This window comes from Macaca nemestrina, chromosome 7 (assembly GCF_043159975.1).
Source record: "Macaca nemestrina isolate mMacNem1 chromosome 7, mMacNem.hap1, whole genome shotgun sequence".
Classification (NCBI taxonomy): Eukaryota; Metazoa; Chordata; class Mammalia; order Primates; family Cercopithecidae; genus Macaca; species Macaca nemestrina.
In genome coordinates this window covers 128,376,368-128,391,077 of record NC_092131.1, presented here as the reverse complement: position 1 = coordinate 128,391,077, position 14,710 = coordinate 128,376,368, and the positions used below count along the sequence as shown (strand labels likewise).

Sequence of the window (14,710 nt, the reverse complement as noted above, 5' to 3'; positions counted from 1 at the left end):
AAAAAAAAGATAGCTGTCATACTTTGTACACAGCTGAAGTACTTCATGCATACTTTCCATTTTGTCACATACAGTAAGGTCAAGATGTAGTAAAAAAAATATATTTACTCCTTTATTAACAATGGTTCTTAGTGAAACTGGCTTTTTTAAACTGCAAGTGCATGTCAGTGAATGGCTTTACAGTTTGGCACCACTGCCTTAATTTGTACTAAGCCTCCAGCAGCTCACCCATTATTGCCTTTGTGTCCTCAGTGCAAAGGCAAACACAGTGGAAAGGCAAATAATGTCTTATTATGCGGAGAGCTTTGGCCTCCCAGATATCCTGCAAGGGTTCGTGGACCACCACACTTAGAGAACCACTGGACTAGGATATTGGTTTTCTAGAGCCAATGGAATATTTTCTCTGGCCTCATGAATGCCCTGCTATCTCCCTCCTTCCCTCTTGTTCCGGTAACTTTTCAGAGCAATACCCGCGCAGTGGGTCTGTGTGTCTCTCTCACCCTGAAGCAGCACTTGGACCTTAGGGCCTTCATGAGGTCTAGGGGAGGCAGGCTTGGCCACATACCTGACGGTGCCCTTTCCCCTCAGCTCTGAACCATCACATTCACTCAGTGAAGACAGCCTCCATCGGGACTCTAGGAAGGAGCCGGCCTCCTATGCCAGTGGTTGTTCCCAGTGCCCCTGAAGTGCAGGAGACCACAAGGATGTTGGAAGACTCCGAGAGTGTAAGTTCGTGGGGCCATCAGTCCAGCCAGATTGTCTGGGAACATGCCCCAGGGCCTGAGACTGCTGGTCAAGCTGATATTCTGTACATTCCAGGCTCGCCACCCAGAACTATGAAGCAGATGCACTCATTCATTCAGTAGAAACAGTGTTGAGCATCTTTTCTGAGCCAGGAACTATGCTGAGGATTTGGTCTACTTTCTTTCCCATAACCACTGTTGTTTTTTTGGTTTTTTGTTTTTTTGTTTTGAGAGAGGGTCTTGCTCTGTCGCCTGGGCTGGAATACAGTGGCACGATCTCGGCTCACTGCAACCTCTGTCTCCCGGGTTCAAGGGATTCTCCTGCCTCAGCCTCCTGAGTAGCTGGAACTACAGGCGCCCGCCACCACGCCCGGCTATTTTTTTGTATTTTTAGTACAGACGGTGTTTCACTATGTCGGCCAGGCTGGTCTTAAATTCCCGACCTCAGGTGATCCACCTGCCTTGGCCTCCCAGAGTGCTGTGATGACAGGCGTGAGCCACCGCACCCGGCCCCCATATCCACTCTTGAACGTCTTAAATTAGCTTTTCACACAGCCCAGCTAATGGCCCCTCCCCCCACTTCCTGCCTGCCTTTTAGTTCTGTCCCTTCTCTCATTGTTCTTCTTTTCTTGGTTTGAACCATTCATACGTTCCCTCAGTTCTACTCTGTGACCTTTCCTGAGCAAGATACTGGAGGAGAAGGTGCTTGAGTGGTTGCTGTCAAAACAAAAATCACCAGGGTCTCTCTTTGATCTTTCACTCTCAAACTCCAGTAAAAATGTTTTGCCTCTAAATTTCCAGGTATAAGATTCTCTAAGCGGAAAGCTTGGGGCCCAGAGATCCAGGGACATACCGACTGTGCTGACTGGGGCAGAGACCTAGAAGGGGCAAGCAGCAGGCCTTCTGGCTTGTGAGGTCATTGTGACCCTGGGGAGTGTGTGTTGGGAGAAAGGCATTGTGCATTATCAGGAAACGGGATCCCAGTGACCTTGGGTCTCTCCTGCTACTTTCCACTCTTTTGAGCCACCCTGCGTGTTAGTAGCCCATTTTCTGGGACCATGTGACTACTGACCACATGATGCTTTGGCCTCTCTCTGGGCTCTCCTTTCTGGGTTGCTCCCTGGATCTGGCCCAGTAACAGTGTTTTCTTTTCCATAGAGCTATGAACCAGATGAGCTGACCAAAGAGATGGCCCACCTGGAAGGACTAATGAAGGACCTAAACGCTATCACGACAGCATGACGACCTTCACCAGGACATGACTTCAAACCTGAGTCTGGAAGTCTTGGAACTTACCTTGAAAACAAGGAATTGTACAGAGTACGAGAGGACAGCACTTGAGAACGCAGAATGAGCCAGCAGACTGGCCAGCGCCTCTGTGTAGGGCTGGCTCCAGGCATGGCCACCTGCCTTCCCCTGGTCAGCCTGGAAGAAGCCTGTGTTGAGGCAGCTTCCCTTTGCCTGCTGATATTCTGCAGGACTGGGCACCATGGGCCAAAATTTTGTGTCCAGGGAAGAAGCGAGAAGTGCAACCTGCATTTCACTTTGTGGTCAGGCTGTGTCTTCGTGCTGCGACTGCATCACCTTTATGGAGTGTAGACATTGGCATTTATGTACAATTTTATTTGTGTCTTATTTTATTTTACCTTCAAAAACAAAAACGCCATCCAAAACCGAGGAAGTCCGTGGTGTTCTCCACAAGTGGTTGACATTTGACTGCTTGTTCCAATTATGTATGGAAAGTCATTGACAGTGTGGGTTGTTCCTGGGGTTGGCTTGTTTTTTGGTTTTGTTTTTGTTTTTTAATTCTGAGTCATTGCATCCTCTACCAGCTGTTAATCCATCACTCTGAGGGGGAGGAAATGTTGCATTGCTGTTTGTAAGCTTTTTTATTATTTTTTTATTATAATTATTAAAGGCCTGACTCTTTTCCTCTCATCACTGTGAGACTACAGATCTATTTGAATTGAATGAAATGTAACATTGAAAAGACTTGTTTGTTGCTTTCTGTGCAGTTTCAGTATTGGGGCGGGGTGGGGGGCTGAGGGTTGGTAATAGGAAATGGAGGGGCTGCTGAGGTCCTGTGAATGTTTCCGTCATGTACTTTCTTCCAGAAGCCTGCAGAGAATGGAAGCATCTTCTTTAATGTCGTTTCCTGGCATGTCCATCCTTATTGTCACTACATTGCTACTGGAGTTTGATTTGGATCTGGTTTTAAAATTCTTCTGTGCAATAGGTGGGTTTGAGGATTTAGCAGCCCTGATGTCTTGGTCATAGCCTGGTAAGAATGTCCATGCTGAGGAGACAGGTGTTGTATTTCTAATTGCCTGAGTCACACAGAATAGGATAAGAGCCTGACCCTATTCTGTAAATCAGAAAGCAAGGATGGAGACCTTTCCTGCTGCTATTATTGGCTCTCTTTGAGGAAGCTGGAGGTTAAGGAAGGAACTTTGTTTCCACATAAGACTCCTCCTCCTCTCTAGTTCCAGTCTTCAACCAGTCCAGCGCTCTCTTCCACACTTCAGACCCCTTCAGAGAAAGCATTAGCAGGAGGAATGAGACAAGGCAGAGCTGCAGTGCCCCCTGAGGCTTCCACACATCTTTCTGAATATTATTTTTCAAGTAACAAGGGACAGAGACAGCGGAAGCAGCTGCCCGCTCCCCTGTCCCAGCAGCTCAGCTAAGCCCTGATGAGAATGAAGCCACAGGAGTTTCCTGAGGTGAACCCAACGGCTCAGCCACACTTGGAAGCCGTTGCCTTTGCACATAGTTCTTGGGTTCTTTTTCCTAAAGAGGTAAGGAGCTGAGGTGTGTGGTTTTTTAATATTAAGAATATATCATGGAAAACACAGGACTGATGCTCAGGCATCTTCCTCTACTCCCCAACAGATCTCCAGAAGACAGTGTGGAAGGCAGTGTAGACAGTAAATCGGGCTTCAGTTCTATAGCCAAGAAGAGATCAGCTGCTGAAACCACCAGTGGGTACCCCAGGTCACCTGCCTTTGAACTTGGGGATTTCCCACTTTGGGATCTTACCACATATTTGCTTTTTCACAAGATGAACTCTTTGTATTTATGATTTGGAGGGCAATGAAAGGTGCAATGCGGGAGCTCCTGCTGCCGAGCTAGCTGATCGCGTGGGGGTGCCAGGCGGGATTCCGGAAAACCAGTGCACTTCAACTGATCTTGAAGAGAGCTGTCCAAGCACTCTGGCCACCACAGAAACTACCTTGTGCCCAAAGAACATGCTCAGTATTTGGGGCATTTCGTCCCACGAACCCTGACCTTCTGTTACCTCAGGGCCTTGGTACCTGGATACTGCCACAGAATTGGGGCGGGTGGGGGAGGGGCCTATTTTTAAATAAAATAACTTCAAAGTTGAGGGTTTTTTTAAAAATTAAGAAAAAGGAAAGCTATTCTGTATTGCACCTTTTCACAATTTAATACATTTTCTTACGTTTTCCTGTGATTTTTGAAACTAAACCATTGCGTGTCTGTAGTGTCCTAGTTGAGCTGCTGCTCAGTGGCTTCCTCGGGGGATGTGGAACGCCTGTGTCTGTCGCCGCACTGCCTGCGGGAGGGGCGCAGAGGGCTGCTGGGACTGGCGTCTGTACACACTTGTTTGGCCTTTTCTGTAGTTGATGCTGTAAACTCTATGGCTTTTTAAAAACGATTTCATGTTTTTATTTAGTATTGGAAATCCAATACACTTTTTTAATCCAATCAAACTCTGGTCTGGTCAAAGAGTTATTTTCCCTTGTCCTTAAAAAAAAACAAAAACAAAAACCTTCGGGGCCCCTGCTTCCCAGCCTCTCTCATTGACTTTGCTGTTGCCTTCACAACTGTAAAGCCAGTAGTCTACGAGGAAACTCAGGGAAGGGTGGCAGGTGAGCCAGGAGGCTGCAGGAGGTGTTTGGACCGTCCATCAGCACCAAAAATGAGTCTTGTCCCTGTTCTCATCCCCCTGTTGCTGCCCTGCAGGGACTGAGCAGCCTGAGGAATCAGGGGGCCCCTGGCAGCCATCCCTGAATGGAGTGCAGGCCATGTTCCTGCTGCGGCAGCACATTCTGTTAGGGCAGACTGAGTGCCCACGCGGGGCCCGGCCTCCCCAGTCCCAGCCCCACCACTCACAGGGACCTAAAGCCAGAGCAGATGTCTCCTGGGAGGCCTGCTTGCCCCAGGCTGCCTCATCTCACTGTGTTCACTATATAAGATGCCTCGTGGTGTCCCAGAGTCTGGGCCAGGGAATAAATAACCTCAGCAGCCAGAGGCCTGAGCTTGCAATAATAGAGTGAGGGCTGAACACAGAGCACAGTGTCCTCACTGCTCCCTCACTCTGCGACCGGAGTGTACTTTAGGAAGCCCAAATCCCGTCCTCATTAGCCACTCTCCATTGGGCTCAGGATGAACTCCATACTCCCATAGCTGGAGGTTGGTCTGCCACAGCCTCCAGGTCCAGACTCATGTCGCCTTGTGCACTGGGGCTATGGCCACAGAAAGCTACCAGTAAGGCCGTTCTCAGTCTGCGTGGAGTGTCCTCTTTACTGCCATTCTGTTCTAGGTGCCGGGCGTCTGCTGCTGCTATCCCTCCAGTGCGTCCCTAGGTGGAGCTCTTGGCATGTTTTGCTGTGACTTGTTTGAGTCTTTTCCTGGGCCCTGTGGGCTCAGTGGGGACAAGATTATTTCTCACTCCTTTCTGAATGTCTAATGCCAGGGACAGTTTCTGACAATAGCAGATGCTTGTCTCTTGGATGGATAGACAAACAGTCACGAGGACTTATGCCCTGGAGCGTGTTGAAAGGCTTCACACTCAGGCACACACAAGAAGCCCCCTCCTGGCAGGGATCCTGGTAAGTCCGCAGTGTTCTGGTGCTAGGACGCCCCCATTTCAGTAGCCATGGCCCTTTGGCCTCCTGGGGTAAACGTGAAAGATGAAAGATGAAAGATGACAGTTATAAACGATGCTGAGCTAGGCCCAATGGCTCATGCCTGGAATCCCAGCACTTTGGGAGGCAGAGGCAGGTGGATCGCCTGAGGTCAGGAGTTTGTGACCAGCCTGGCCAACATAGTGAAACCCTGTCTCTACTAAAAATACAAAAATTAGCCAGGCATGGTGGCAGGTGCCTGTAATCCTAGCTACTTGGGAGGCTGAGGCAGGAGAATAGTTTGAACCTGGGAGACGGAGGTTGCAGTGAGCAGAGACCATGCCATTGCACTCCAGCCTGGGGAACAAGAGTGCAACTCCATCTCAAAAGAAAAAAGAACGATAAGAAACAATTCTGATGCCTCATGACCTCATGACCAACTTCAAGCTGGGAACTAAGACAAGAATGTCTTGCAGATTTGTTCTAAGATGAGCATTATGAACAAGCCTCTATACGAAGAAGAAATACCTCTTCCCCCACCCCATTCCCGCCCCATCCATCAACCCCTCCCAGTTGCAACCACCTTCCTGCCAGAAGTGGGGAGAACCATCAGGAGAGACTGGAGACCAGCAATAAGCCATCAAATTGATGATGACAGGACCATGGGCAGGGATTGGAGAACCAGGGAGCCAAGAGGAACCACCCCTAACCACAGACAGAAGAACCCCAGGTAGCAGGTACCCAACTCCTAATCTAGGGTTCCCAGCTACCAAAGGAGGGAGTTTACCAGGGGCACAGGAGGAAGAGGTAGGAGACAGTAGTTGCAAGAAAATAATACTTGTTTTTAATAATCTTTTTAATGTACATAATGTTGGAAAAGTGCTACTTAAAACTACAACTACCCTCTAAGCATGGTGGATGATATTCATCTCAAGACGTCCTTTTCCTCAATTAGGAACTTGGCTTGAAAAATGAAAGAGACCTAGAGCTGAACTCACAAAAGGTTGGCGGGAACACTTGCTGCACTGTAGCGCAAGAACAATTCGGGATTTCCTGAAATAATTAGGGGTGGAGGGGACACTGGCAACCAGTATAATCAACAAGATGGTGCAAGATTGAGGGGCTCTGTGGGAAAGCACCCCAGTGGAAACTGGCTGGCCTCAAGGTGTTCAAAGACCTTTCTTAAACGGGAAGATCTTTTGGTTTGGTTTGGTTTGGTTTGGTTTCGTTTCGTTTCGTTTCGTTTCGTTTCGTTTCGTTTTGAGTCAGAGTCTCACTCTTATGCCCCGGCTGGAGTGCAATGGCATGATGTCAGCTCACTGCAACCTCCACCTCCCGGGTTCAAGCGATTCTCCTGCCTCGGCCTCCCGAGTAGCTGGGACAACAGGCGCCCGCCACCACGCCCAGCTAATTTTTGTATTTTTTAGTAGAGACAGGGTTTCACCATATTGTACAGGCTGGTCTCGAATTCCTGACCTCATGATCCACCTGTCTCAGCCTCCCAAAGTGCTGGGATTACAAGCGTGGGCCACCGCACCTGGCCAAATGAGAAGATCTTAGAGGCAATTTCATGCTATTTGCACTTCTATGGAGTGAACCCCTTCCAGCTCCCCAAATCTCATGTAACATCTGCCGTGTGCACATGGCCTTGAATGAGTTATTGGATACTCCCCCAGTGAAGAAAACAGCATCTGGGCCAACATGGCGGTGGGCAGGCCATGAGTCTGGCACAGCAAGGGTGACCCATGAGTGGAACTGGTTTGCTAGAAGCAGGAGCTGAGACCATAAGAATCTAAACCTGAGAACTCTCAGAAGTCCAGGGGGCAGAGGGGGACACAGGTCAAGAAAAGTGGGTTCCAATCAGCCTAATCCAGATTTTAAGAGGCAGACTGACCTCAGCTTGTGTCTGGGTTGCCATCCGTTTACAATTTCTCCCTCTCAGGGTCCTGGAGCAAAGCCTCATCACCCTGTTACTAGGTGTCAGCCCCTTGCTAATGGGGTCTGCCTTCTATGCACCCGGTCACACAAAGGAGAAATCTGGGAGCCATTCTAAATTCTTCCCTCAACACCACAGCACATTGCTCAGCAAATCCTGCCAGCTCTACCTCTCAGATGTCCCCCAGAGCAGCTCTTTGCTGTCTGGTAGGCAAACTACTAATTAAGCCCCCTGCCTGAGTCTCACCAGCAATCAGGTAGTGATCCCCCACGCAAGTGTTCAGGTGCTGCTTCTAACGCAAATCTGATGCCTCCCTGCTGCTCGGCACCGTGCGATGAGAGCTCCAGCACCTGCCCTACAGTAAAGACTCCAGTGTGACCCTGTCTGCCTCATCCCTTTTATTTCCCACTAAGCTGCCCCTTCACCCGAATTTGGCCCTAACCACAGAGAGCAATTTACACTTGCAGAATAAGCCATGATGTCTGGCCTCTACTGTTTCCTCTGCCTCATTTTCTCCCTATCCCCTACGCTGACCATTGACTTTCTCTGTCTGGTCATGTCTATTCATCTTTAAAGGTCCAGGCTAACCATCCAGTCCCCTGATCATTCCTGTTCATGTTTCTGTCTCCACCAATACACTATGACCTCGTTAAGGAAAGCAGTTGTGCTTGGATTCTCCACCTGAGCACCCAACACACCATAGGTCTTCACTAAATGAACTTGCCTCATGAGGCAGATGGACTTGAAATCAGGTAACTAATACATCGTGGCCCCGTGCTGAGGGAATTTAACAAAGCCCTAATTCTTCCTAGGAGCATATACTTAAGGTTTTGCAGAGGAACTAAGCTTGAGCTGAGTCTAGGGTATAATGTGAGGCTTATCTATCTGGAGGAAGGAGGAGGCCACTGCAGAGCTGGGGAGCTGCCTGCTTCATGTTGCCACCAGTACAGATCCCAGCCATCCCGTGTCACTCCTGTGCTCAGCCTCCCGTCACTGGATTCAGTGCAGAGGCCCCAGCAGGCCAGTGCAAAGTCTATGAAGAGTGCACAGGTCTGGCTAGCTGGCCATCAGTGGAGAGAGGGAGTTGGTCCCCCAGATTCCTGGAACACTGCAAGGGCAATACTGGGCCCAGTCAAGCTAATTCTGGCTGGCCAGATACCACAGCTTGGGGTCAGTTCTAGTGAGACAAGAATAAAGTGGTTCCTTTTGTAAACTCAAAACCCAGGTCTTGCCGAGAATTCTGGGCAGCTCATGACTTTCTGGAAAGAGCTGGGGTTTACTTTTGAAGGCAAAATTATGGATCAGGCTCCTGCAGACAAAGTTGCCCAGAATATGTAAGGAGAACCAGCCAATAAACATTCTAAACTAACACACAGAAGAGAAATTGACTGTAACTGAAGCCAGAGGGATCTCAGTATGGGCTGGTGGGATGAGAGAAGGAATATTTGGGGCCAGTCAGAAAATGGTCTTCCTCACCCAAAAAGCTGGAAATCTTCAATTGTTTCCAAAGATACTTCCGAAGGCCCACTATATGCCAGGCACCGAGGATGCAAAATGAGTACGACAGTCTCCATTGCTGATGTGTTCACAGATATTCAACAGAAAGAAATTACCATGAAAAGTGCTAAGAGACCCAAACAAAGTGATCTGGTAAAGTAAAGAAGGAATTTCCAACCCTCACTGGAGAGTTGCGTGTCACGAAGAAGGTGACACTGAGAATGATGACGAATTCACCAAAGAAAGGAGTTTCTTCCAGCATTGCTTGAACTAATCTGAAAAGCAGGAAAAATTCCAATAGTGGGTAAATTACAACCAAAAGCGCTTTTCGGTGATTTGCTCCAAAGACAGTAAGGGATGTCCGTAACCCAAGTGGTAGATGAAAAAAGAGGTTGAGATTTCCTCAGGGAAAAGCCTAATACTAAGAACCAGAGGGAAGCCTGACTGGCACTGTATGTTCAAAACATAAGTAAATGAGTGATCATCATCTTCCCTGAGAACTTGTTGAGAATTTTGTGTCTATATTCATAAGGGATATTGGTCTGTAGTTTTGCTTGTTTGTTTGTTTTTGCCAGGGTGGCCAGGGTTGTATTTTGGGTGGAGGGATCTGGCTTTGGTATCAGTTTAATTCTAGCCTCATAGAATAAGGGAAGTGTTCCCTCCTTGTCTATTTTTTGGAAGAGTTTGTAAAGGATTGCTATTGATAGTTCTCTAAAGCTTTGGTCGAATTCACCAATAAAGTCATTGGGGCCTGGGCCTTTCTTTGTGGGAAGCATTCTTTATTACTAATGTAATCTGTCTACTTGTTATAGATCTATTCGGATTCTGTATTTATTCTTGAGTCACCTTTGGTAATTTGTTTCTAATTTGTCCATTTTATCTAGGTTATCTAATTTGTTGGCATACAACTTTTATAGTGTTCTCTTATAATCCTTTTTATTTCTTTAAGACTGGTGGTAATATATTTTATTTGACTCCTGATGTTAGCAAGTCTCTCTTCTCTCTCCCTCTCTCTCTCTCTGTCAGACTGGCTAAAGGCTGTCAATTTTGTTGATCTTTTCAAAGAACTAACTTTTGGTTTTGCTGATTTTTTGTATTGGTTTTCTGTTCTCTATTCCATTTTTTTCTGCTTTCATCTTTATTATTTCCTTTCCTCTGTTTGCTTTGAGTTTGCTTCTTTTCCTAGTTTCTTCAGGTGAATGTTTAGGTTATTGATTGGATATTTTTTTAGGTATCAGAGCATACTACTCTATGTTTCCCTGTAAGCACTGTTTCTGCTGCATCCTGTGTTTTTGGAATGGTATGTTATCTTTTTGTTTTCATTCATCTCAACTTGTTTTTTTCAGGATTTTTGCTGTTGTTGTTGTTTGTTTGTTTTTGAGATGGAGTCTCGCTCTGTCGCACAGGCTGGAGTGCAGTGGTGTGATCTCAGCTCACTGCAACCTCTGCCTCCTGGGTTCAAATGATTCTCCTGCCTCAGCCTCCCATGTAGCTGGGACTACAGGCGCCCACCACTAGGCCTCGCTAATCTTTTGTATTTTTAGTAGAGACGGGTTTTCGCCATGTTGGCCAGGCTGGTCTCAAACTCCTGACCTCAAGGGATCCACCTGCTTTGGCCTCCCAAAGTGCTGGAATTACAGGCGTGAGCCACTGCACCCAGCCTCAACTTATTTTCTAATATCCTTTGTGATTTCTGCTTTGATTCAATGATTATTTACGTATGTGTTTAATTTGTATATATTTGTGAATTTTTCAAATATCTGTTACTAATTTCTAAATGTTCTATTATGGTCAGAGAATATATTTCATATGATTTCAATCCTCTTAAATTTATTGAGACTTGGTTTGTGGTCTAACAGATAGTCTGTCCTGTAGAATGTTCCACATGCCCTTGAGAAGAATGCATATTCTCCTGCTGTTGGATGGAGTGTTCCAGAGATCCCTCTTAGCTCTCTTTGGTTTGTATTGTTCAAATCTTCTATTTCCTGGCTGATCTTTTGTCTAGTTGTTCTATCAGTTACTGAAAGTGGAGTATTGAAGTCTGCAATTGTAACTGTTGAATTGTTTATCCTCCCTTCCATTATGTCAGGTTTACTTCATGAGTATATGTGTATGTGTGTGTGCATGTGTGTGTGTGTGTGTGTGTGTAATCCAAATAGATCCATAGGTGACAGATTACATTAGTAATAAAGAACACTTCCCACAAAGAAAGGCCCAAGACCCAATGACTTCACTGGTGAATTTGACCAAAGCTTTAGAAAAAATTAATAACAATCCTTCACAAACTCTTCCTAACTACATATATATATATGTGTGTGTGTGTGTGTGTGTGTGTGTGTGTGTGTGTATGTATAAAATTTTTTTCTAGAGAGAGAGAGAGAGAGAGGATCTGGCTGTATTGTCCAGGCTGGACTCAAACTCCTGGGCTTGAGTGATCCTGCCACCTCACTCTCCTGAGTAGCTGGAACTATAAGCATGCACCGCCAGGGTGACTTAGGAGTTTGGGGGCTCTGTTGTTAGGTATATACATATAATTGTTCAATCTTTTGATGGATTTACCTTTTCTTCATTATAAAATGTTCTTTGTCTTTAGTAATAATTTTTGTCTTAAAGTCTACTTTGATATTATTAAATAGTATAGCCACTCCAGCTCTTCTTCAGCTAATGTTTCCTTGGTATGTCTTTTTGCACCCTTTTACTCTCAATCTATATGCGTCGTTGAATACAAAACTGTCTGTTGTAGACAGTATATAGTTGGTTCATGGTTTTATATCCATTCTGCCGATTTCTGCCTCTAATCTGAGTGTTTAATCCACTTACATTTAATGTAATTGCTGATAAGGTAGGATTTACATCTGCCATTTACCTATTTGTTTTCTATATGTCTTGTGCCTTTTTTTCTTTTTCTTTTTTTTTTTTTTTGAGATGCAGACTCCCTCTGTCTCCCAGGCTGGAGTGCAGTGGCGCGATCTCAGCAACCTCCACCTCCTGGATTCAACCGATTCTCCTGCCTCAGACTCCTGAATATCTGGGATTACAGGCACCTGCCACCACGCCCAGCTAATTTTTGTATTTTTAGTAGAAATGGGGTTTCACCATGTAGGCCAGGCTGGTCATGAACTCCTGACCTCAGGTGATCCTCCCGCCTCCCAAAAAGCTGGGATTACAGGCATGAGCCACTGCACTGACCATGTCTTATGTCTGTTTTGTCACTCTATTACTCTATTATTGCTTTCTTTTTGTTAAGTAGATATTTTCTAGTGTACCATTTTAATTCCCTTGTCAAAAAGCATGAATCATGAAAGAAAAATTTGGTAAGTTGGATATCATCAAAATTAAAAATGTTTCCTCTCTGAAAGTCATGGTTAAAAATTGAAAAGGCAAACCAAAAACTAGGAGAAAATAATCGCAAAACGTATATCTTATAAAGGACTTATATCCTAAATATATTACTTACAATTCAATAATAAGAAAACAAATGACTCAGCAAAAACAAATGAGTAAATATTGGAACAGTCACTTTACCAAAGAACATATACAGTTGGCAAGTAAATACCTGAAAAGATGCTCGGTATCTTTAGTCATCATGGAAATGCAAGTTAAATCCAGGAGTTAATATTATACACTCTCTTGAATGGTAAAAATCAAGACTGACAACATCAAGTCTTGCGTGAATGTGAAATAACTGACACTCTCATATGATTGTGGGGAGAAATGCAAAAGGGTATTCCAACTTTGGAAAAGAATCTTGTGAAGTTTCTTAGAAAGTTAAAAATATATTTATCGGGCCGGGCATGGTGGCTCACCCCTGTAATTTCAGCACTTTGGGAGGCTGAGGCAAGTGGATCGCTTGATGTCAAGAGTTCGAGACCAGCCTGGCCAACATAGCAAAACCCTGTCTCTACTAAAAGCAGAGGCTCCAGTGAGCCGAGATCAAGGCACTGCACTCCAGCCTGAGCAACAGAGTGAGACTCCATCTCAAAGAAACACAAAAAAAAGGAAAAAAAAAAAATATATATATATATATATATATAAAATAGCCCAGCAATGCCATTCCTGCCATTCCTTGAGTGTTAAGATAAACAAAAATGTACATCCATCTTGAAAATGAGAGAAGTAGATTTTAAGTGTCTTCACAAAAACTGAAAAGTATGTGAGGTAATGTGATAAGTATGCCAGGTTAATTATTTCAACGTAGTCATTCCACAATGTGTACATATTTCAAAACATGTGGTACATGATAAATTCACACAATTTTTCTTTGTCAATTTAAATAATTACTTAAAAAGAAAATCCACGCCCAGATAAAGAATTGACCATAAATGTTCATAGGAGCTTTATTCTTAATAGCCCAAAACTGGAAACAATTCCATGTTCATGAATGGGTGAGTAATAAACCAACTGTGGCATAGCCATCAGAAACATTAGGCTAAAGGAGAGAAATCAGACACAGACCATATGCTTTATGATGATACTTATATGAAATTCTAGAAAAGTCAAAACTTTAGTGACAGAAGGCAGACTGGCAGGATTCAGGAGTGGGAGGAGGGGATTGACCGCAAAGAGTCATGCAGGAATCTGGGGAGTGATATAACTTACTTGTTTAGGTGGTTGTAGTACCGTCTGTCAAAATCATTGAGCTGTGCGCTTAAAATTGATGAATTTGATACATATAAGTTATACCTCAATAAAGAAAATAGAGGCTGGGCTCAGTGGCTCACGCCTGTAATCCCAGCACTTTGGGAGGCTGAGGCAGGTGGATCACGAGGTCAGGAGTTCGAGACCAGCCTGACCAATATGGTGAAACCCCATCTCTACTAAAAAATGCAAAAATTAGCTGGCAATGGTGGCACACACCTGTAGTCCCAGCTACTTGGGAGGCTGAGACAGGAGAATCGCTGGAACCCAGGAGGCAGAGGTTGCAGTGAGCTGAGATCACACCACTGCCCCCTCCAGCCTGGGCAACAGAGTAAGACTCCATCTAAAAAAAAAAAAAAAGAAAGAAAGAAAAGAAAATAGAATTAGCACTAACAACAAAAATATAAGGTACTAGGAATTAATGTAATGAAATGCAAAAACCTTCATGAAGAAAATGATAAGACTGTGTTGAAAGAATTGGCAGGGACAGTTAATGCCCAGCAAAGATTGCAAATGATCTCCCACACAGCACAGCCTCCTCTGCAGTGACGCTGTGGCCTTGTGACAATGGAATATAAGAGCAAGTGATGTTCACTGCTGAGAGACGTCGGTCAGACGCAGGAATCTCATCTAGTTGTCTCTTCTCCTCCCACAATGATCTTGGAGATGCGGATTCAGCTCAAGTTGGTATCAGCGAGGAAAATGCTGCCTGGGCTGCACAGGACTTTACCTGAGCTGGAACAAACCTTTATTGTCTTAAACCTTGAAATTTGTGGTTTTTTCTGTTGGGGCTGTTTGTGCTCATTAATACAAAGACATTAAAGAAGACCTAAATGTGGCAACAGTTATACCCTGTTCATCCATGGGAATACACATTTCCACAACAATGTCAATGTAATTTCAATCAGAAGCCCACTGGACTCTTCATGTGCCTCGACAGATTCTAAAATGTCTGTCGTAGCGCAGAGACTGGAGTAGCCAAGATATTCCTTAAGAAGACGCTGGGGGGCCGGGCGTGGTGGTTCATGCCT

At 45.2% G+C, this 14,710-nt stretch overlaps 1 protein-coding gene across 10 annotated transcripts in view; it reads left to right on the top strand.

The window, feature by feature from the left end:
• LOC105463782 (neogenin 1) overlaps positions 1-4,471 on the top strand; it is a 258,380-nt gene extending 253,909 nt beyond the window's left edge. For all 10 annotated transcript variants that reach the window (XM_011711090.3, XM_011711085.3, XM_011711087.3 and 7 more), the window contains 2 exons: positions 589-725; positions 1,902-4,471. In XM_011711090.3, the coding sequence (XP_011709392.2) occupies positions 589-725; positions 1,902-1,985 (221 nt within the window). In that variant the 3' untranslated portion in view covers positions 1,986-4,471. The remainder of the gene's footprint in view (positions 1-588; positions 726-1,901) is intronic.
• The last annotated feature ends 10,239 nt before the right edge of the window (positions 4,472-14,710 follow it).